Here is a 22,618-nt window from a genome sequence, read left to right on the forward strand (position 1 = left end):
TGCTGGGGGGGCTGCAGGGCCGGGGAGGGGGCGGCTCTGGCTGCGTTCGCTTTTCCGAAAGGCTTCGGAACGGGCTGTGGGGGTTGTGGGACCCCCGAGCTCCGGTTCAGCCCCGGCTCCGTCTTCCCCTGGCCGGGCTCGGGAATCCGCCGGCCACGTTCCTCCCTCCTTGCCTCTCGGCGGCTTTGCTAAGCCAGCGTTTTGGGGAACGTCCTTTGCGCCCCTTGGCTGCGGCGTGACCTTTCCCAGGGCCGGGGGTCCCGCTCGGGCAGGAGGGGGATCCCGGGGAAGTCCCCGCGGTTCTGGCGGGGCCGCGGGGGGCGGTGGGTGGTGGCGGGGTCCCCGCTGACGCCCCGCTTTCCCCGCAGAGATGCCCTGCATCCAGGCGCAGTACGGCACGGCGGGCGCTGGCCCCTGCGAGCGCTGCCCGGCCGAGCTGCTGAGCCCCGACGGTGGCCGCTTCCCCATGGAGGTGGCCGGAGCGGATCTGGCGGCCGCCCCCGCCCTGCCCAGCTTCAGCACCTTCATGGAGGGTTACGCCGGCGAGTTCGACGCCTTCCTCTACCAGCTGCCGGCCGGCAGCCAGCCCGCCGCCGCCTTCAAGCTGGAGGACTTCCAGGTGTACGGCTGCTACCCCGGCGCCTTCGGCGCGCAGCCGGACGAGACCCTCTCCTCCAGCGGCTCGGACTGTTACGGCAGCCCCTGCTCCGTCCCCTCGCCCGCCACGCCGGGCTTCCAGCCGCCCCAGGCTGCGGGCTGGGAGGGCTCCTTCGGGGCTTATTCGCCCCCCCCGAACTACGAGGGCGGGCGGCCCTGGGCTGAGCCGGCCAAGGGCGGCGGGTCGCAGCCCCCCTTCTTCGCCTTCGGCCCCCCAGCGCACAGCCCCGGTGCGGCCGCCGGGACCCTGAAGGGACAACCAGGCCCCTCGCCCCGCCTGGACCCGCGGCTGCTGGACACAGACGCCTTCGCCCTGGGCCAAGGTTCCCCCGGGGGCTTCGCTGGGCTGCCCCTGGCCCCCCCCTCGCCGCTGCTGGAGGGGCCGGCGCTGGCCCCCGCCAAGGCGCGCAGCCCCGGGGCGGGCGAGGGCCGCTGCGCCGTCTGCGGGGACAACGCGTCCTGCCAGCACTACGGCGTGCGCACCTGCGAGGGCTGCAAGGGCTTCTTCAAGGTAAAGGGAACCCCCCGCCTCTCCCCTTCCCCCCAGCCCGCTGCCGGGATGTTCCCACAATGCTTTGCAGCGGCCGGAGGATGCCGCCGGTCGCCCCGGGGAGGGGCAGGGCAGGGAGCGCGGCCCCGGGAGCCCTCTCCCCGCGGACGAGGAGCCGGATGCCGGGCTGGAGCGGGAGGCAGGGGCGGACAGAAGGGCTTTTGTTCGTCGGCTCGGCGCCCCGGGCTGAGCTTGGGCCGCTCCTTCCCCGCCCGCAGCGCACGGTGCAGAAGAACGCCAAGTACATCTGCCTGGCCAACAAGGACTGTCCCGTGGACAAGCGGCGGAGGAACCGCTGCCAGTTCTGCCGCTTCCAGAAGTGCCTGGCCGTCGGCATGGTCAAAGAAGGTACCGGGGTCCCGTCCTGGGGTGGAGCGGGGGGGTGTTTCGGTAGGAGTTTAGTCAGGGAGGGTCCCGCGGGGCCGCGCTGGGGACAGACACGCTCATCGCATGTCCCTCACCGCAGTGGTCCGGACCGACAGCCTGAAGGGGCGGCGGGGCCGGCTGCCCTCCAAGCCCAAGCAGCCGCCGGACGCGTCCCCCGTCAGCCTCATCACCTCCCTGGTGCGGGCGCACATCGACTCCGTCCCCAGCGCCACCAAGCTGGACTACTCCAAGGTAGGGCTGTTACCGGCCCCGCGCCCTCCCCGGGGTCACGCCGGGGCCGCATCCTGACCCCGTCGCCGTCCCCGCGGCAGTTCCAGGAGTCGGCGCCGTGCCAGTTCGAGAAGGAGGACTCGGTGGACGTGCAGCAGTTTTACGACCTGCTCACCGGCTCCATGGACGTCATCCGCAAGTGGGCCGAGAAGATCCAGGGCTTCGCCGAGCTGCCCAAGGAGGACCAGGACCTGCTGCTGGAATCGGCCTTCCTCGAGCTCTTCATCCTGCGCCTGGCGTACCGGTGAGCCCCGGCGCGGTACCGGGGGGCCCGGGGCCCTGCCGGGGGTAGGCGGGGGGGAGGGTTTGACCCCGTGGTTGTCCCCGCAGCTCCAAGCCAGAGGAAGGGAAACTCATCTTTTGCAACGGGGTGGTGCTGCACCGCCTGCAGTGCGTGCGGGGCTTCGGCGAGTGGATCGACGCCATCCTGGAGTTCTCGCAGAGCCTGCACCGCATGAGCGTGGACGTCCCCTCCTTCTCCTGCCTCGCCGCCCTCGTCATCATCACAGGTGGGACCCCCCCCATCTCCGCCGTGGCCCCTTTCCCCACCCGGCGGCCATCACCTCGGCCTCACGCCTCTGTCCCCCCCCGCCCCGTCCCCTCCGCAGACCGCCACGGGCTGAAGGAGCCGAAGCGGGTGGAGGAGCTGCAGAACCGCATCGTGGGCTGCCTCAAGGACCACGTGGCAGCGGCGGGGGCCGAGCCGGGCCGCCCCGGCTGCCTCTCCAAGCTCCTGGGCAAACTGCCCGAGCTGCGCAGCCTCTGCACCCAGGGCCTCCAGCGCATCTTCTACCTGAAGCTGGAGGACCTGGTGCCCCCCCCGCCCATCGTCGACAAGATCTTCATGGACACGCTGCCCTTCTGACCCCCCCCCGGGGACACCTGCGTCACCCCTGGGGACGCCTGGGTTCCCCCCCCTCAGATACCTGGGACCCCTTTGGGGACGCTCAGGTCCCCCCATGTGCCTTCACGGCACCGGGCACAGACGCACAGCAGCCCCGGTGCCATTTCCGCCCCCCCCGGGGGGGGCATCGCCGGTGTGGTGCTCCCCTTCTCCCCTGTAAAAATGCCCCCGTTGTAAATAGCGAGCGGCCGGGTCCTGTACAGAGCTGGGAGCGCGGGGACGGGGCTCCAACCCCCCAGCCTCGTCCCCCTCCCCTTTATATTTTTTCTTTTTTTTTTTTTTTCCTCTTTTGGCCATTTTCTGTATATAAACTTGTACGTACACTGAGAACCATCGAACTCTCTCTCGTTCATCCCCCCTCCCCTGTTACTAATATCATCTATATTTAATAGAGGGTGATTTGAGGGGCGGGGGGGGGGGGCCGGGCACAGCCGCGGCGCCCGAGCCGCACGTTGCCCACGCCGCTGCCCTTGAACCGTCACTCACCCCCGCGGCGGCGGCTGCCGCGGCCCCGCACCTGTCGCCCGCCTGATTTATCCTCCCCAAAATAACCGGGAAGCGTGACCGTGTCCCCCGCCGCGTCCCCAGGGACGTGGCCGTTGGCAGGGTCAGCCGTGGGGGGGGGAGGGTGTGTGATGGTGTTTGGGGTCCCCATCCCCGCTGGTGGCAGGGTGGTGGGGGTCGCGGGGTGGGTGGGGGACGGGCCAGGCTGGCGTTGTCCCCTGGTTTGTCCCCTTGGGCCGGCCGGGGACAGCCTGGCCCCGGAGCAAATGTTAATGGGGACACCAAGGGCCGGCGCTGAACAAGGGCCACATTGAGGCGCTGGGCTGGGGGGGCCCCGCGGCCGCCAACAACAAGGGCCCCTTTGTCCCCTGTCCCCCCCCTCTCCGCCACCCACCCCCGCCATGGGGAGAGCGCTGACGCACGGCGCGGCCGTGGCCGGGGGGTCGGTCTGTGGGGGGCCACGAGAGTCCCCCCACGGGGATGTGGGGGACACAGGGTGGGCTACCGGCGTGGGCCAGGAGTGGCCGTGCCACAGCTCGGCACCCGCCTGTCCCCCTGCCCGTCCCGGTGCTGGCCCCCACCCCAAAGCCACCGGGAGGCCACCGGCTGTTGGAGCCGGGGGGGGGCGGGTCCCTGCCCCCTCCCCACAGCACAGGCCTGGCCTCTGCCCACCTTGTCCCTGTCCCCAACCCCGTCCCTGTTCCCAGCCCCTTGGCAGGGGGGCGGCTGCAGAGGGACAGGGACGATGGTGCCAGCAGGACCAGGTAAAAATAACCCCGCGGCCGGCTCCGGCCATGCCGGTTGCCCCGGGGCCGCACGGCACAGACACGTGTGTCACGGCGTGTGCCCGGCCCTGGGCCCAGTGACACCCCAGAGCCGCAGCCATTCGCACCAGGACACGTGTCCCCGTGCCAGCGGGGGCGGCCTGATGCCGAGACTGGACAGGGGACGCTGCCCCATGACCCCATGGTGTCCCCAGTGTCCACCTCCATCCCCCTGTCCCCATGTCCCTTTCTCCAGTATCCCCAGTGCCCCATGTCCCCAAATCCCCATGTCCCTTGTGTCCATTATGTCTCCCTGCCCCTTTCTCCATATCCCCAGTGCCCCAAACCCCCATGTCCCCCCGTCCTTTGTCTCCCTGTCCCCCGTGTCCCTGCGGTCCCACGTCCTTGTGTCCCTGCCTTCCCCCGTACCCCCTGTTCGTGTCCCCCTTGTCCCGGTGGCCCTGTGTCCCCTGTCCCCATGTTAATCCCCGTGTCCCCTTGTCCCCTGGGGCCACGTCCCCCCCGTCCTGGCCCACGGCGCTGCGGGGGTCACCGGGGGTCACCGGGGGTCACCGCGCCCCCCGCCCCGCTGCAGTACCGCCGCGGAGCCTCCAGCCCAGGGGGCGCTGTGGCCCGGGAGCGCCCGCCTCCCGGAAGTGAGCCGCTCTGCGCCGCGGCAGGCCCCAGCTCTATGGCGCCCCGTCGCGGAACGAACCAAGCGGGCGGAGGCGCGGGGGGAGCGACCGGCCGACCGGGAAGGGCCGCTCCGCCCCAGGGCTGAACCGCCATGGGAAACGGCATCGGTGGGCACAGCCGAGACGGTGCGGGGTGCGGGTTGAGGAAACGTGGCCGCGGCGGCTGGAGGCGCCGCCACTTCGGAGGACGGTATGTCCCGACCCCCCCCGTGCAGATGGGCTGCCCCACTTCCCTCCTCCCTCGGTCAGATGGTCGGGCCCGGGCGGTGAGTGCGGGCCCGGCCGGCGGCCCGGGGGGGGCCGGGGCCCCGGGAGAGGGTGAGGGGACACGGGGCCGCGGGGGCGAGGGGGGCTGAGGCCCCGGGAGAGGGTGAGGGGGGCCGGGGCCCTGGGTGAAGGCGGCTGGGGACGAGGTGGGCCGGGGCCCTCGAGGCTGAGGGGGGGCCTGGGACTCTCTGGGGTTTGTGGGGGGGTCGCACCGGGACTCCTGGGGTATTGGGGGGTATTGGGGGGCCCGGACCGCGACGGCTGGATCCCTGTGAGGTGGGGGGGCCCGTATCCGGACTCCTGGGTCCCTGTGGGGGGTGTGAGGGGCCCAGCCCAGGTCACCGGGGGGCCGAGGGGGGCCCGGACTGGGACATCTGTGTCCCTGTGGGGTGGGGAGGGCACACACGGGGACACCAGGGTGAAGGGAGCGGCAGTTACCCGAGCAGGGGCACAACTAAACCCCCCTCCCTGCCCCCCAACACCTTTCTTTCCCCCGCAGGATCTGTCGTTGTGCCCCCCCCAGAGCCACCCCCGCCATGAACTGCCGCGCGGAGGTGCTGGAGGTGTCGGTGGAGGGGCGGCAGGTGGAGGAGGCCATGCTGGCCGTGCTCCACACCGTCCTGCTGCACCGCAGCACCGGCAAGTTCCACTACAAGAAGGAGGGCACCTACTCCATCGGCACCGTGGGCACCCAGGACGTGGACTGCGACTTCATCGACTTCGCCTACGTCCGCGTCTCCTCCGAGGAGCTGGACCGGGCCCTCCGCAAGGCCGTGGGGGAGTTCAAGGTAAGGGAGCCCCGTGGGGACCCGGCAGGGCCGAAAATGGGAGCTTAAAACCGTGAGGGCTTTGCTGCAGCCTCGCCAGCGAGGGGGAGGTGAATCCCCGGCCCCCCCTGAGCCGTGTGCGCTCTCTCGGCAGGACGCGTTGCGCAACTCGGGCAGCGACGGGATGGGGCAGATCTCCCTGGAGTTCTACCAGAAGAAGAAATCGCGCTGGCCCTTCTCGGATGAGTGCATCCCCTGGGAGCTGTGGACCATCAAGGTGAACGTGGTGAACCTGGCTAACGAGCAGGAGCGGCAGATCTGCCGGGAGAAGGTGGGCGAGAAGCTTTGCGAGAAGATCATCAACATCGTGGAGGTGATGAACCGCCACGAGTACCTGCCCAAGATGCCCACCCAGTCAGAGGTGGACAACGTCTTCGACACCAGCCTGAAGGACGTGCAGCCCTACCTGTACAAGATCTCCTACCAGATCACGGACTCCCTGGGCACCTCGGTCACCACCACCATGCGCCGGCTCATCAAGGACACGCTGGCTCTGTAGCGCCGGGTGCCAGCGAGGCAGGTTCACCCTCTGGGACAGCGTCGCCCCTCGGATCCCTCCTCTCCACCTCCAAACAGCCTCTGAGAGGAGCTTGGACGTGGCCTGGCCCTTAATTGGGGGGTTGCTGCTGGTTTGGTTTGCGCCGTCCTGGAGAACCGGCTCGGCGGCTCCCGTTTGGCTGAGGGATGGTGAGTCCTGGGGGTGGGAGGTGCTGGTCGGCGCCTGTGGCATCGGCGCCGGGCTCACGGCCCGGCAGATCAGCCCGGAGTGGGGGGACAGGCCACCCGAACCCCCTCCCGCCGTGCCAGCGGCTGCTCCAACTCGCTCTGTGCAGCACAGCCGGTCCCACGTCACCGTGTGTGTCCCCCCCGCCTCGGTGGCACCCCCGGGGCTGAGCCGCTTCCCCGCGGGGTCCGGAGCTGCGCTCACTGCCTCCTCTGCGGCAAAAATAAAAAGTATTTCCCCTTCCACACGGAATTTGGTCACATCCTGGCAGTTGATGGGGCAGTGGGATGGGGGACAGGACTCTGCACCCCTCCACAGCACCGAGGTGGGGGGGCAAAGCCGTTTTCCCCACCCCTGGGGGGGCATCCGCTGGGCACCAGCGTCTCGGCAGAGCGAGGGGGGCCGCGCGGGCGGCAAAGACGGTTCCTGACATCACTTAAACCCTCCCCGTCTGTCACCACGAACCCACACTCCGCTCCCGGGAGGAAGAGGAGGAGGAGATGAACTCCACGCTGGCCCAGGCCAGCGCCCGGGGGGACACGTGGGTGACCCAGGCCACCCAAATCGCCGTCGTCCTGGTGCTCTGCCTCGCCGTCGCCTTCGCCATCTTCTTCCTCGGCTGCAACCTGCTGCTGCAGGCGGAGAGTCTGGCGGCCGCCCCGGCGCAGGGCGAGTGGCGCCTGTCCCGCGAGGCCGAAGGGGCCACCGAGGGGGTGTAGGGACCGGCCCCAGCCCAGCGGATGGACGGACGGACAGACAGATGGACAGACGGCGGTATCTTTGCCCGCAGCATCTTCGGCGGCACTTGGGGACGGAGCAGGGCGGCGCTGGGGGCTGCAGCGTCCCCGGCTTGTACAGATGGATTAAAAGGCAACGGGGGCTGGTCCTGGGCCGGGTCAGGATGCGGCCATGGGCGCGGCGGTGCTGGTAATCCCCCCCCGAGAGGATTAGGGGAAACTTTTATTCCCCGTTTCGGGGCTAATCCCTGGGCTGGGGGGGCAGGCGTGGCTCGGGGAGGGAGACCGGGCACCTGCCCTGCGTGGGGGCCGCATCCTGCCCCTCTGCACCACGGCTGCCGGGGGGGGCTGGGGCTGCATCCTGCCCCTCCCAGCCCTTTAGACGCCCCCCTCGGCTCACAGGGGGTCCCAGGGACCCCATCCTGCCCCTCCGTGCCCCCTTTGCTCTGCCCCGGGGGGTGCTCAGGCCTCATCCTGCCCCTCCATCCCCCTTTTCCCTTTGCTCCCGGGGCCGCATCCTGCCCCTCCTGCAGCCCCTCCCTGCCCTAAGCTGCTCCCAATCCCCCCGCAGCTGCTGGCACTGGGGTGAAATGGGGCCGCCCCACCCCAGAGCAGGGTTGGTGATGTTGGGGGGGGGCTTCCAACACCCCCCCCCTTAATCCCACAGCTTTAACCCACAGCTTTAATAACAGCACTGCAAAGCCCTGCTTAAGGGTCTGGTCCCTGCGCCTTTGCGCCCCCCCCCGCCACCTCCCGACCCCCAGCATGGGGGGGGGGGCTCCCCAGACGCCTGGACCCCCTCTGCGCCCCCCCCAAAAGCAGGCAGTGGCCATGTAAAAGATTCCATATATTTCACATGTACAAAAAGTCACGGGGGAGAGGGGAGAGTCCGAGGGGGGGTTCTGGGGTGAGGGGCACCATCCTGCTGCCCCCCACCACCCCCACCCCGGCCTGGCTTTGGTCCCTTTTTTTTTGGCAATTAGTGTTCACATCAGTGGTCAAAGTGACGAGCGCGGGGGGGTGGGGGGGGGGCCCACGTGGTCTCCGTGGCAGGACGGGGGCTCTGGGGCAATGACACCCCCCTTCCGGGGACGAGGGGACCCCAACGGGGAGGGGGCACCCCACGGGTCAGCCACCGGTGCTGGGCCCCCACCGCGGCCTGAGGCAGGATTTGGCCTCTGCTGGGGGCTGATGTGGGGTGGGGGGGGGGGGGTTCCAGGCCACGAGTCACCCCCCCGCACTGGGTGAGGTGGGGGGAGATGGCGACAGCGCCTGCGAGCCGGGGCGAGGACGGTGGCACGGGCTGTCCCTGCGCGGGATGGGGCCCTCCCCTCGGAGCTGGGGGGGGCAGAGCGGGGTGAGGAGGGGAAACTGAGGCAGCCCGGCCACCGCAGCCCCCCCCCCCCGCGCCCCCCCGACCCTGCTGGGGGTCCTTACCCTCGCTCGGCTACAGGCGGATCCACCTGCGGGCTGTGGGGCAGAAGGGACAGTGTCAGGGGTGCCCCGGGTGACGTCCTTGGCGCTGGGACCCAGTAGCGTACTGGGAACCAGTATTGTACCGGGACCCTGCACTAGGGTCCAGTATTGCACTGGGACTCCGCACTGGGAGCCAATTTTACACCAGAATGCAGCACTGGGATCCAGTATTGCACTGGGATCCCCCTCACACATGCTGGAAACCCAACCCTGCGCCCCAGCCCTGCTCCGGGATCCAGTGCCGGGACTCAGCCTGCAGTGGGATCTGTGCTGGGATCCAGTTCTGCACTGGGACCCTGCACTGCATCAAAGACCCTCTGCTGGGATCCAGCTGTTCACTGGGATCCTGGGTCAGGATCCAGCTTTGTGCTGGGATGCAGCACCTGGATCCTGTGCTGGGATCCAGCCTTGCACTGGGATCCTGCCCCAGGATCCTGTGTCAGGATCCAGCCTTGTGCTGGGACCCTGCACTGGGATCGAGCCTCACACCGGGATCCTGTGCCAGGATCCTGTACTGGGATCCAGCCTTGCACCAGGATCCAGCACCAGGATCTTGTGTCAGGATCCAGCTTTGTGCCGGGATCCTGTGCTGGGATCCCGCCATGTACTGGGATCCTGTGTCAGAATCCAGCTTTGTGCTGGGATCCTGTACTGGGATCGAGCCATGTACTAGGATCCAGTGTCAGGATCCAGCTTTGTGCCGGGATCCTGTGCTGGGATCCCGCCCTGTACTGGGATCCTGCACTGGGATCCCGTGTCAGGATCCTGCGCTGGGATCCAGCCTCGCCCCAGGACCCTGCTGCGGGGTGACGGCATGCGGGGAGGGGGGGACGTGCAGGAGGGGACATGCGGGGCCAGAGGAGGGTCGGGGGGTGGATCCGGGGGGATCCGGGGGGATCCGGGGGGATCCGGGCATGCCGGCGGTACCTGGGCGCTAACAGCTGGACTCGTCGTGGTGGGACGGGTCGCAGAAGAAGCGCGAGCCCCGCTTGGCAGTGCGGGCCGTGAAGGGGACGCTCTTCAGCGCTGCAGGGGGGGCACGGGGAGGAGGGGGGGGCCGGGGGGGTGGACAGGGACACGTCAGCCCCCTCTGTACGCGGGTGGGGGCCCAGGTGTCCGGGCCGGGGGGGCGCGGGGGCCGTACCGGTGATGATGTCCTCGATGGTGCCGTCCTTGCCCTCGTAGACGGGCCGGTGGTCCTTGGCCTGGCGGCGCCGCAGCTCCGCGATCAGCTCCTGCTGCTGCCACTTGTTGCGCTGCTGGGAGGGGCGGGGGGGGGGTACAGGGGTCTCAGCGTGTCCCCTCCGTGTCCCCGTCACCCCCCCAGCCCACTCCTGTGCCCCCCCCCCCAGCTCACCTTCTCCTGCTTCTTCGCCTCCTGCGCCAGCAGCTTCTCCCTCATCACCTCCTCCTGCTTCTTCCGCGTCTCGTTCTCCTGCTCCGCGTCCTGCCGGGGCGAGGGGGGGTGATAGGAGCCCCCCCCCTGCACTGCTGTGTCCCCCCCCGCCCCGCCCTGCCCCGCTGTCCCCCCCTCACCTTGTAGGAGCGGATGAACCGGGCAAAGACCGGGAAGAAGACGGACGGGGGGGTCGTCTTGGGGCTCTCGCCAAAATATCGCACCACGGTGTTGTAGGCGTCCTGGAGCGGGGGCCGGGGCCGTCAGCGAGGGGCTGCACGGGCCGCCCGGCACGAGGGGCGTGCGAGGCACACGAGGGGCGTGCAAAGCGAGACAGGAGAGCACGAGGAGCGTGCAGATCAAGGCGTGCGTGACACAGCATGCTCGGGGATCGTGCAAATCAAGACGTACACACGGGCCGTGCAAAGCGAGACGTACAGGAGGGTTGCACAAATCAAGATGTACGTGAGGGCCGTGCAAATCAAGACACACACAAGGGCCGTGCAAAGCAAGACATACACAAGGATCGTGCAAATCAAGACAGGAGAGAACGGGGGCTGTGCAAATCAAGGCGCACAAGAGAATTGTGCAAATCAAGACCTACATAAGGGTTGTGCAAATCAGGACATACACGAGGGCCATGCAAAACACGACGTACGTAAAGGTTGTGCAAATCAAGACATACACAAGGGCTGTGCATATCAAGACAAGAGAGCACGAGGGCTGTGCAAATCAAGGCGCACAAGAAGATTGTGCAAGTCAGGACATACACAAGGGTTGTGCAAATCAAGAGGTACACAAGGGCTGTGCAAAGCAAGACGTACATAAGGGTTGTGCAAATCAGAACATACATGAGGGTTTGTGCACATCAAGACATACACAAGGGCCGTGCAAATCAAGACGGGAGAGCATAAGGGCTGTGCAAATCAAGGCACGCAAGAGGATTGTGCAAATCAAGACATACATAAGGGTTGTGCAAATCAGGACATACATGAGGGCCGTGCAAATCAAGATGCACGCGAGGGCCGTGCAAAGCAAGGTGCACAAGAGGATTGTGCAAATCAAGACATACATAAGGGTTGTGCCATTCAAGACGTACACGAGGGCCATGCAAATCAAGGTGCACAAGAGGATTGTGCAAATCAAGACATACATAAGGGTTGTGCCATTCAAGACGTACACGAGGGCCGTGCAAATGAAGATGCACGCGAGGGCCGTGCAAATCAAGACATACCTAAGGGTTGTGCCATTCAAGACGTACACGAGGGCCGTGCAAATCAAGGCGCACGTGAGGATCGTGCAAATCAAGACGTACACGAGGGTTGTGCAAATCTGGACGTACACGAGGGCCGTGCAAAGCCAGCCCTCCCCGCTCACCTCGGCCGTCCGCGCGTCCTTCTGCAGCCGCTCCAGCTTGCCCTCGCTGGCCGCCAGGAAGCCGCGCAGGACGCTGTTGTCGTGCAGCCCGCACTCCCGCCGCAGCAGCTCCATCCCCCGGCCCAGCTCCTTCACGTCCAGCAGCACGTTCTCCAGGGACACTGCGGGGACACGGGCACGGGTGAGGGGACCCTGGCGGGGGGTGGCAAGGTGGGGACGCGGGGATGTGACAGGGGTTGTTGAGGGGCGGGGGGCACCTGCAGCCGCTTTCTCCACAAAGTGAAGCTCCTGCCAGAAAGTTGCCAGCTCCGGGTACTTCTCCCGCACCGTCAGCGCGATGAAATGCAGCAGCGTCATCTTCCTGTCCGTCGACTTGGTGTCCAGGAGCTGCAGGGGGATTGGGGGGGCGGAGGGGGGGGCAGAAATCAGGGCTCGGGACCCCACCCTGGGAGCCCACACGGTCCCAAGGACCCGGGCGGGGGGTTTGGGGGTTCCCACCAGGTCCAGGCTCTGCAGTTTGAAGCCGTAGACGGCGCCGCGTTTGCTGCTGTTCATGTAGTTGCCCAGCGCCAAGATGATCTGGGGGGAAAAAGCACCGGGGATGGGGGGGTCAGGGAGGAGCCGGGGACCCCCCCCCGCCCCGATCCTTGCTGGATGGGGGCGGCAGGATGCTGGTCCCCAATGTCCCCCCCACACACTCACCTCCAACATGTGCTTCAGCTTCTGGGAGGACTTGACAGAGGCCGAGGCCGCGATGATGGCGTTGAGCTGCTGCAGGGGGACAGGACGGGGCGGGGGGGGGCTCAGGGTCCAGGCACCCCCGGGGAGGTGCAAACCCCCCGCCCCGCGCACTCCGCGGCTCCGTACCGGCGTCAGCATCTGGAGGTTCTCGGCGAAGTTGCCGAGGAAGGCCATGATGGCCATGCGCTGGGGCAGGCGCTCCACCTTGCTGAAGTGCAGCATGAAGCGATCCTCGTCCGCCAGCTCCTCCAGCGGCTTCCGCTCCCGCTCGTACTGCCGCAGCGCCTTGGCCTCCGCCTCCGTCGGCAGGAACCGCATCAGGCACTCCACGAAGTCCACCGGCAGCGTCGCCAGGTCGAACCTGACCCCCCCCACACACCGTCAGGGACTGGTGCTGCACCCCACAGAGCCCCCCTGCACCCCACAGAGACCCCCTGCACCCCAGAGAGCTCCCCTGTACCCCACAGAGACCCCCTGCACCCCACAGAGACCCTCTGTACCCCACACAGACACCCCGCAACCCAGAGATCCCCCTTGCAACCCCCACAGCCCCCCTGCACCCCAGAGAGGACCCCTGCACCCCACACAGAACCCCTGCACCCATCCTGGACCCCCTGCACCCCACACAGCCCCCCTGCACCCCAGAGAGCCCCCTTGTACCCCACACAGCACCCCTGCACCCTGCCTGGACCCCCTGCACAACACACAGACCCCTTCCACCCCAGAAAGCCCCCCTGCACCCCAGAGAGGACCCCTGCACCCCACACATCCCCCCTGAACCCCAGTTAGCCCCTCTGAACCCTGCTTGGTACCCCTGTGCCCTGCCTGGATGTACTGCACCCCAACCAGCCCCCTGCACCCTGCCTGGCCCCCCTGCACCCTAGCCAGACCCTCTACACCCCCATTAGCCCCCCCCCCCAGTCCCCCCAATCCCCCTTCCCGCACCCCAGGGTGGGGGCACGTACGTGTGGATGGCCCTGCAGATCTCCTCGGTGCCGCGGCCCGCCTTGCGCAGGGTGATGGCCAGGTTCTTGGCCCGGTTGGCTTCCAGCAGCGTCACCTTGCTGGCCGCTTTCTGCGACGCCTTGTTCTTGGCACAAACAAGGTCCAGGGCCGGGCCCTGCGCCTTGGTCTTGAAGAGCTCCTCGAAGCGCTCCAGGTCCAGATCCTAGATGGGAGGGGGGGAACGAGGAAAGAGCGGGGTGCTCAGGGGCCGGTGGCTACCCAGCCGCTCGGGCCAGTGGTCCCGGGCTCACCTCCAGCACCCGCTCGTCGTCCAGCTCGCTGAACACCGTCCCGCTGATCTGGTTGGGCTTCAGCGCCGTCCAGTTGAAGACGGGCAACCGGAATTTGGTCTTGATGGGCTTTTTGATCCGGATGGCTGTCGGGGGGGCAGGAGCGGCTCAGTCCCGCCCCCGCCGGGCCAGGGGGACACATCCTGGCCCCCCACTCCCCCCCCCAAGCCTGGTGCAGAGGTCCCCAGGCTGTCACCATCCCCTGGGTCACCCCTCCCCATGCCATGCGCCCGACACCCGTCCCTTCGCCATTGCAACCCCGACACCCTGGTGCCTGCAGCCCTTCCTGTCCCCATGTCCTCCTTCTCCCTGTCCCCACGGTCCCTGCTCCATCCCCACTGTCCCCATGTCCTCCCTCTCCCTGTCCCCACGGTCCCTGCTCCATCCCCACTGTCCCCATGTCCTCCCTCTCCCGTCCCCACAGTCCCTGCACCGTCCCCACTGTCCCCATGCTCTCCCTGTCTCCACACCCTCCCTGTTCCTGTCCCCATGGTCCCTGCGCTCTGCCTGTCCCCACACCCTCCCCACTCCCCGTCCCCATGGTCCCTGCACCGTCCCCACAGTCCCTGTCCCCTCCCCGTCCCTGTCCCCACGATCCCCGCGCCCTCCCCACCTACCCGAGAGCCCCACGGTGAGGGCGATGGAGGGCGAAGCCCCGGGCAGTGGCGGGGCTGGGGGGCACTTGCCTGTGAAGGGACAAGAGGGTGACACCGTACCCCAGCAGGGATGGCCCAGGCTTGGGGATCCTCCCACCCCCCCCGGGAGTGGCCCAACACCAGGGACACCCCAGTTTTGGAGCCCTCCCCCATCCTGGGGACAGCCCAGCTCCGGGATGTCCCACTTTTGGGGATGCCCCGGGGGTCTCCCCCCCATCCTCACCTGGGAGCGGGGGCGCAGGGGGGGGCAGGGGGGGCGGCGGGGGGGGCGGCGGGGGTGCAGCCTCCACGGGGGGCAGGATGGGGACCCTCAGGGCCTCCTCCAGGGGCTCGGGCTCAGGCTGGGGAGGGGGCTCAGCGCCCGGCACGGGGGGCGGCTCGGAGCCGTAGCGTCGCCGAAAAGCCTCGTCCTTCTCCTTGATCATCCGCCGCAGCGTGTGGACCTGGTGGCTCGTGTGCTCGTAGGTCTCCTGGGGGTGGCGAGTGTCAGGCCGGGGTTGGGGGGGGGGGGGGGGGGCCAGGACCCTGCCCTGCTCCCCGTGGCCCCCCACAGCCCCCCCGCCATGCACCTTGACCGCCTCCAGCTCCTTCTCCCGCTGCAGCAGCTGCTTCTCCAGCTCCGCCACCCGCATCATGTTCTCGTTCTCCAGGTCCAGCAGCTTCTCCGTTAGCTGGGGGGGGGACACACACACACAGGGCTGTGACACCGGCTCAGGGACCCCCCTGCTATCACCACTGGGGCAAGGCCAGACACCCCGTGAGCAGCGAGTCCCCACGTCCCCCCGCGCTCACGTACGTGGGACAGATGCTCCTCCAGCTCCTCCACCTTCTCCAGGGCCACGTTCTTGGTCTCGGCGTCCTCCAGCAGCCCCCCCACGTCAAAAACATTGTCCAGGTACGCCTGGATCTGGACCTGCAGCTTCTCGCTCTCCGTGTGCCTCGACTTCTGCGGGCAGTGGGGCGGCATCAGGGACAGGGGAGGTGGGGGGTGCCCCCCAGCCCGCCCCCCCCGGCCCCGTACCTGCAGGAATTCCTCCAGCCCCAGTTTGGTGAACTCGTACTGGAGGTGGACGCGGAAGTTCATGTCCTCCACCGAGTGCACCACGATGTTGATGAACTGCATGCAGGCGACCTGCGGGCAGGGCTGGCGTCACCACGAGCCCCCCCCCTCCCCTGCAAAAAACGTCCCAAAGACACCCCCCCCCCTCCTCACCCACAACCGGGTGTCCCACCATGAAGTCGATGCTGCTGTCCTCGTTGCGGAAATAATCCATGAGCCGCTCGAAGCGGTGCTTCTCCTTGCACACCTGTGTGGGCAGTGGATGGGGGGTTAATGGTTGGGCCCCCCCCCCGGCCCCCCAGCCCCTGGGCTCCAGTCACCCAATCCCAGTCTGGTCCTGGTGCCCCCAGACCCTCCCGTTCCAGCCCGGCCTCATCCTCCCTCACCCCCCCATCCCCTGCACTCCAGAATCCCCAGTCCCATCCTGATCCTGGTGCCCCCCCAGCCCCATCCTGCTCCCGTTTCTCTCCCAGTCTCCCCAGTCCCATCCTGATCCTGGTGCCCCCCCAGCCCCATCCTGCTCCCGTTTCTCTCCCAGTCTCCCCAGTCCCATCCTGATCCTGGTGCCCCCCCAGTCCCATCCTTCTCCCGTTTCTCTCCCAGTCTCCCCAGTCCCATCCTGATCCTGGTGCCCCCCCAGCCCCATCCTGCTCCTGTTTCTCTCCCAGTCTCCCCAACCCCAGCCTGATACTGGTGCCCCCCTAGTCCCCCCCATCCAAGCCTGGTCCTGTTTCCCTCCCAGTGTCCCCCCAATCCCACCTTGATCCTGGTGCCCTCCCAGTCCCCCCCATCCCAGCCTGGTCCTGTTTTACTCCCCAGTCCCAGCCTGATCCTGGTTCTCCCCCAGTCCCAGCTTGATTCCTGGTGCCCCCCCAGCCCCACCTGCCCCCACTCCCCCTGTACCTCCTTGAAGTTGTCGAAGGCAGCGAGGATGATCTCGTGGCCGCCCCTCACCAGGCAAACGGCCGCCAGCAGCTCCAGCACCAGCGCCTTGGTCCTGCGGCAGCGCAGCCCCGGCACCGTCACCCCCGGCCGGCACCAGGGACCCCCCTGCACCAGATACAGCCCCCCCAGACCCCTCCCCGCCCCCTCCTTACCTCGGGTTCTTGTTATTGAGGCTCAGAGCGATCTCATTGACAGCGTGGGGATGGGACATGACCAGGTTGAAGCCGTACTGGGGGGCCGGAGCGGGGACGGCGTTAGCAGCGCCAGCGCGGGGGCACCGGGGAGGGGGGGGGTGGTGTGTGTCCCCCCCGCCGCGCGGGGTGGCAGTACCTGGTAGTTCATGATGGCCCGGAGACACATGATGCAGAGGTGGACGTCATCCTTCTGGCTCACGAGGCGCGAGTTCTTCAGCGCCCGGCGGCTCGGCAGCGTGCCGTAGCTGGGGGGGACACGAGGCGCCGGTGAGCGGGACCCTCGTGGCGCCGGTGCTGCACCGCCAGCGCTCGCCCGGGTGGGAATCGGGACCGTGGTGGGGACCGGGGGTGGTGATGGGGGGACAGCACGGGGACAGCGTGGGGACAGTGGGGCTTTCGGAGGGGAAGAGGCAGAGAAAAGCGGCCACAGGGTGAGAGGGACAGAGGAGACGCGGAGCGAAGCCGCCGCGAGCGCCGGGCCGGGCCCGGGCAGCCGGTACTTACCCGGCGGGCGAGCGGCGAGGCGGGTGCGGAGGAGAGAGAGAGAGAGCGCAGCCAGAGAAGGGGGGGGCCCGGCCCTGGAAGCAGAGACGGGGCGCGTTACCCCGGGGGGGCGAGGGCAGAGGCAGAGCGGGGGGCGAGCGGAGGCAGCGCGGCCGCGGCAGGCAGAGGGACGGGCAGGACGCGGCAGGAGAGGCGGCGCAGGAGGCGGCACACGGGCCATGGCACGGCCACGCCGCGGGCAAGGCACAGCCTGGCGCTCAGGGAGCACCGCGGGGCCAACGGCACGCGGGACCGGGCATGTGCCAGGCACGCGACGGTGCACGGCACAGCGTGCGCCGCGGGCAGGACGGGGCTTGGCGCAGGGCGTGATGGTGCCTGGCACAGACCACGGGCAGGACGGGGCTTGGCACAGGGCACGACGGCGCCTGGCACAGGGCACGATGGCACGGCACACGCCGTGGGCAGGATGGTGCTTGGCACAGCACAGACCATGGCACAATGGTGCCTGGCACAGGGCATGATGGCACGGAGCCTGGCACACACCATGGCAGGATGGTGCTGGACACAAGGCTTGATGGCACGGCACGCACCACAGAAGGATGGTGCCTGGCCTGGCACGCACCACGGGCAGGATTGTGCCTGGCACAGGGCACAACGGCACAGAGCATGGCAGAGACCACGGGCAGGATGGTGCTTGGCACAGGGCATGATGGCACAGAGCCTGGCACACACTATGGTCAGGGTGGTGCCTGGCACAGGGCACGATGGCACAGCACAGACCATGACACGATGGTGCTGGGCATGGCACATACCAGGGCAGGATGGTGCTTGGCACAGGGCATGATGCCATGGCACAGATCATGGCACGATGGTGCTGGGCACGGCACGTACCGAGGCAGGATTGTGCCTGGCACAGGGCACAGTGGCACAGAGCTTGGCACAGACCATGGCAGGACGGGGCCTGGCCCTGCACGCTCCACGGTGGCCCAACACGCACCGCGGTGGCCCGGCACGCAGCAAGCGGCAGCGCCGAGAGCGGCCGGAGCCGGCGGAGCGGGGCGCCGGCGGGTGGGTACGTACCGGAGCGCGGTCTGACGGGCCGAGCGGGCCAGGCTGCTGGCGAAGGGGGCGGGCAGGGCGCTGGGGTGCTGCAGATCCTCGATGGACCTGCTCCAGGCGCGCAGCTTCTCCAGCGCGCCGTCCTCGCCGCCTTCCAGGCCCTCAAAATCCAACCTGGGTGGGACACGCGCGCGGCGGCGGGGGCACACGGCTTCGGCGCGGAGCGGCACAGCCACCGCGGCAAGCGCTTGAAGCGGAGGTTGGGGGGGGACACGGGGGGGGAGCTGGGCAGCGGTGGGGCAGGGAGAGGCGCGAGGGTGGCCCTGGGACCCCCCAGCCCGGGCAGGCAGGAGGGGGACCCCCACGGCAGGCAGGTCCCCGCACCCCAGAGCTGAGTGGTATCGCCCACCCGCACCAGGCACCAGGACCCTCCACATCCCGGGTCCACCAGGACCCCACGGACCCCCCCCCAGCACCCCAGGGACCCCCCCCAGCACCCTACTCACATGACAGCGCACTGGGCGAAGGACAGGTAGTTCACCAGCACATCCAGCCCCTTGTTCTCATCGTTGAGGAACTCACGCACCCACCTACGGCACCGCGCACCCATCAGGGCCCGCAGGAGTTGGGGACCCCCCCCCCGATCCCCACCACCACGGGGACCCCCAGCCTGGCGCAGGGGGGGTCGCAGGGCTCCGGTGGCGGTTGCAGCCCCTCTGCTATCGCCGGTGCCAGCGCCGGCGCAGCTTTATCTGCCGCCTGCAGCGCAGGGAGGGCTCAGCCCCGGGCGCAAGGCGGGAACCTGAGCTGGGGGGCCGGGCCTGTGCCCCCCCACCCCGGGCACCCCACGCTGGGGGGGGTTCAGGGATCCCGGTCCCCTGGGGGGGTGCTGGGGTGCACGTGTGAGGTGCTGCGCAGGGCACGGCGCCCGGCCGAGACACGCATGGGGCAGGGGGGGTGTAAGGGGGGGGTGTGCTTGGCCAAGGGGGGGCCACAGAGTGGGGGGGACGTGTGTCTGGGCAGAGAGGGCTGCACGGGGGGTCCCCACGCCTGCCCGTGCCGCTGCCTGCAGCCGGCGCGTCCGTCGGGCGGCGGCGGGAGCTGGTGGCAGGGCCGGGGGGGGCCCGGGGGGGTCCGCGGCCGCCCCTTTCCTGCCGCCAGCCCCTCGCCCCAGCCCGTTTCCTGTCTCCGGCTGCGGCTATTTTCAGGCCGCGGGCGGGGAAGAACCGGCCGGTGGCGGGGCCGGTGGCGGGGCCGGTGGCGGGGCCGGTGGCGGGGCCCAGCCCGGCACATGCAGGAGCCGCCCCGAGCACGCGGGCACGGGCGCGTTACCGGGCGCCCGTCGGTGACGGCCCCGTCCCTCGGCACCCGCCGCCGCTGCGGGGTCACGGCGTTGCCGGCTCGGGGCTGGCGCTCAGCCCTCTGGTACCGGGAGGAGCCGGGCAGGAGCCGGCCGCGCTGCTTCACGCGGGGGGGTCACCTCGGTCCCACTGCCCCCCCCCCGGGACCTGCCCCCGCCAGCGGCCCTGGCCCGCGGCACGGCCGGGGCAGGAACCGGCCCAGTTCCTGCAGCGCCTCCGACTTCCCCTGCAGCTGCGGCAGGGCTGGTCCAGGCACCCTGTGACCCCCCCCCGGAACCCTGAGACCCCCCCCCAGGGCCCCTGAACCCCACCTGGGACCCCTGAGCCCCCCCCGGGACCCCGCGCTCACCCGATGTGGTTTGTCCTGAGGCTGATCTCCAGCTCCCGCAGGACCTTGGTTGATTCCTGCACCCTCCTCCGGAATTTCTGGGGGCAGAGCGAGGCTGAGCCGAGCCCCCCCCGAGCCCTCCCCGCCCCCCCCCCGCAGACCCCCCCCAGCCCCTCACCTTCCGCGTGACGCCCGGCTCCAGAAAGCTGCGCAGTTTCTGGATGTAGGCGTGGGGGGGGCTCTTCACCTGGAACCGCTCCTGGGGGGGGGACAGGGGGGTGTTGGTGACACCGACACGGCAGAAAACCCCCCCCAGGACCCCCCCCGACCCCCCCAACCTGGTCACAGATGAGGTCCCACTTCTTCTCGTTGTCGTACTGGCGCAGGAGCCGGGCTTTGTCCGGGGGCAGGTTCATGGAGCTCTGGGGGCAGAGGGGGGGGTGTCACCCCGGGGGACACGGGGACGCTGCCACCCCACCCCCCCCCCCCGAGGACACCCTGGCCTCAGAGTCCCCCCCTGAGAGCACCCAGCCCCCACACCACAGCCACAGCCACCCCCCCCCCCCCCCCCAGGGACACCCAGCCCCATAGCAGGGCCCTGGCGCTGGGAAGCACCGGTAGCCACGGGGCCAGCGGTGTGACACGGGACCGGCAAGTGCCACCGGGGCCACGTGCCAGCCGCTGGCAGCACCCAAATCTCCCCAACGCCACCGGGTCCTTCCCGTCTGCACCCGCTTCCGCGCCGGCAAACCGCAGCCTCCGCTCCCCGACCGCGGTGCCGAGCCCGACTCACCGGGCCACTAGCCACCGCCGTGGCGAAGCCGCTGGCGCAGGATGCGGCCCCCGGTGTCACCGAGGACACAGACGGGATACCGGATGGCCCCGGTGGGTGAGGCCGCTCCCCGGTAGCCCCGTTATGTGGCACCAGCCACCACGTTGCTTCACCCGCCCCGTGGCAACTAAAATTATCCCTCCCGTGGTCAAACCGGGAGAAAACCGGGCCGAGGCCGTGCACCCCTTGAAGCGGGGTGGGGGACACCCACCGGAGCAGAGACGTCACCACCGGGATGGGGTGTGTGTGTGTGTGTCCCCCCCCCAAAAAAAAAAATATCGCCCAGGGGACGGGGCCACCCACGGGGCCACCGGTTCTTTAGACATGGTGGCCCACGGTGCAATCACGGGCCCCCCCGCCCCGGGGATGGAGATTGGAGTCGGGGGGGGGGCACCGGGAGGGGCGGCCGCTCTCACCGGCAATTCCCGCCGCTCGGTTTCCTGCCTTTGTGGCGGGAGCGGGGCCGCTCCCGGCTGGGCACTTCCTCTGCCACCCCCCCCCTCACCGGGGGGGACACCCCCCCCCCCCCTGTCCCGTAGCCCCCCGGGGCTCAGCATCAATCTCCCCCCTCCCTGCGGTTGGGGGACACTTGGGGACGGATTGGGGGCCACTGGCTATTTTTCCTCCCCGGTAGTAGCCAGGATGGCACCGGGCAACACCGACGCCGGGTGGGGGGGGGGGGAAGGATTTTGGGGGTGGCGGCACCGGGGGTTCCCCCCGGTGCCGCCACCCCCAAAATCCTTCCCCCCCCCCCCACCCGGCGTCGCCAAGCAGGACACGTTCCCCCTCATCACTAGCCCCGCGGCAACCAGCTGCCACATCCACCCCGCGTGCCCCCCCCCCCCCCACCTCTATCAAGTTGGGGGGTACCAGTGCCCCCCAGTATCCCCCAGTACCCCCCAGTTCCGGCTCGCACAAGCCCCATGGGACCACACTCGGTATTTCCTGCCTGGACGTGGCTTCCGCTGGCTCCGGCCACCGAGCGTCGGGGGACCGTGTGTCACACCCCCCCCCCAAAAAAAAAAAAAAAACCAAACAAAGCCGGTAGCACGGATGGGCCACCACTGCGGATGGGCCACTAGCCAGGCGCCTCTGGGACGCGGTGGCCCCCCCCCCACCCCGCCCCCGGGGCGTCGTCGGTGGTCCCGATGGCACCGGGAGTCACGGCGTGGGGACGGGGGGGCAGCGTTGAGCCCTGGGGGTGGGCACCGCAGCCTTGGCTAGTGACCGCTGCCAGGGGGCCACCGCCCCGGCCGTGACAGCCGAGCGGGGACCGCGCAGGGCACCCGCACCCACGGGGACCCCCCCCCCCCGCCTTGCGCCGCCTCGACGGGACTTTCCCGGCTCGAAAAGTCCCGGAGGCAAAGGGCCCCCACCCCCGGTGACACCGGGAGTGGCGTCACCCCCGCCGGGGCTGTCCCAGGACGGGCTTTTTCTCCCGCGGCTACCCCCGGCCCCGCGGCCACTGCCCATCCCCGCGGGCACGGGCGCACCCTGCCCGCCCCCGGTTCCCCTCCGGGCGCGGTGCCGGCCCCCGTTGGTGCCCGCCCGCCCCGCCCGCAGCCGGACGGTGGGAGGGGAGCGCCGTGGCGGCGGGGCGCGTCCGGCCCGGGAGGGGTCCCGGGTAAGGGCGGACCGGGAGGGGGCAGCGGGACCCGGAGAAGACGCAGCGGGAGCAGGGACGGAGCGCGGGGGAAGCGCACCGGGAACCGGAGGGGCGCAGCGGAAGGCGGGCGGGGGCGCAGCGGGCGGCCGGGGCCGCGGCGGGGGTCGTTGTCTCACCAGCACCAGGGCGAAGCGCTCCTCCAGCTCGCAGGGCTCCGGCATCGGCATCTTGCCCGGGGCGAGCAGCCCGGGCCCCCCCGGGCCCGCCGCCGCCGCTCCCGGGCCCCGGGGCAGCGCCTCCCCGTCCGCGCTCTCCACGTTCCCCATCCCCGGCCCAGGCACCGGGGGGGCGACGGGGGAGGCTCAGCCCGTCGCGTCCGGCCGCCGCCGCCGCCTCCCGGGCCCGCCCCGCCCCGCCCCGCCCCGCCCCGCCCCGCCCGGCCCCGCCCCGCCCGGCCCCGCCCCACCGGGCCGCGGCGCCGCCGCCAGGGGGCGCCCAAGGG

At 69.7% G+C, this 22,618-nt stretch overlaps 3 protein-coding genes across 3 annotated transcripts; 2 read left to right on the top strand and 1 right to left on the bottom strand.

The window, feature by feature from the left end:
- The first annotated feature begins 368 nt into the window (after positions 1-368).
- On the top strand, positions 369-3,098 carry NR4A1 (nuclear receptor subfamily 4 group A member 1). Its single transcript, XM_074929697.1, has 6 exons — positions 369-1,168; positions 1,426-1,555; positions 1,674-1,825; positions 1,906-2,108; positions 2,195-2,373; positions 2,473-3,098. The coding sequence occupies exons 1-6, from the start codon at positions 371-373 to the stop codon at positions 2,727-2,729; spliced, it is 1,719 nt and encodes a 572-aa protein (XP_074785798.1). The 5' UTR covers positions 369-370; the 3' UTR covers positions 2,730-3,098.
- A 1,874-nt stretch (positions 3,099-4,972) lies between these two features.
- On the top strand, positions 4,973-6,801 carry ATG101 (autophagy related 101). The gene is made up of 3 exons (XM_074929729.1): positions 4,973-4,997; positions 5,498-5,786; positions 5,920-6,801. The coding sequence occupies exons 1-3, from the start codon at positions 4,981-4,983 to the stop codon at positions 6,322-6,324; spliced, it is 711 nt and encodes a 236-aa protein (XP_074785830.1). The 5' UTR covers positions 4,973-4,980; the 3' UTR covers positions 6,325-6,801.
- A 1,716-nt stretch (positions 6,802-8,517) lies between these two features.
- Positions 8,518-22,509, bottom strand: FMNL3 (formin like 3). The gene is made up of 28 exons (XM_074929688.1): positions 22,293-22,509; positions 20,017-20,100; positions 19,857-19,937; positions 19,700-19,776; positions 18,496-18,579; positions 18,011-18,163; positions 16,563-16,671; positions 16,385-16,461; positions 16,191-16,284; positions 15,460-15,534; positions 15,249-15,359; positions 15,024-15,173; positions 14,797-14,898; positions 14,451-14,697; positions 14,189-14,257; positions 13,533-13,657; positions 13,242-13,444; positions 12,403-12,637; positions 12,238-12,306; positions 12,034-12,114; positions 11,793-11,922; positions 11,536-11,696; positions 10,299-10,400; positions 10,130-10,209; positions 9,907-10,064; positions 9,690-9,788; positions 8,724-8,756; positions 8,518-8,624 (listed from the first exon to the last, which is right to left on the bottom strand). The coding sequence occupies exons 1-26, from the start codon at positions 22,440-22,442 to the stop codon at positions 9,697-9,699; spliced, it is 3,099 nt and encodes a 1,032-aa protein (XP_074785789.1). The 5' UTR covers positions 22,443-22,509; the 3' UTR covers positions 8,518-8,624; positions 8,724-8,756; positions 9,690-9,696.
- Positions 22,510-22,618: the final 109 nt, after the last annotated feature.

The sequence above is a fragment of the Athene noctua genome, chromosome 30 (assembly GCF_965140245.1).
Source record: "Athene noctua chromosome 30, bAthNoc1.hap1.1, whole genome shotgun sequence".
NCBI lineage: Eukaryota > Metazoa > Chordata > Aves > Strigiformes > Strigidae > Athene > Athene noctua.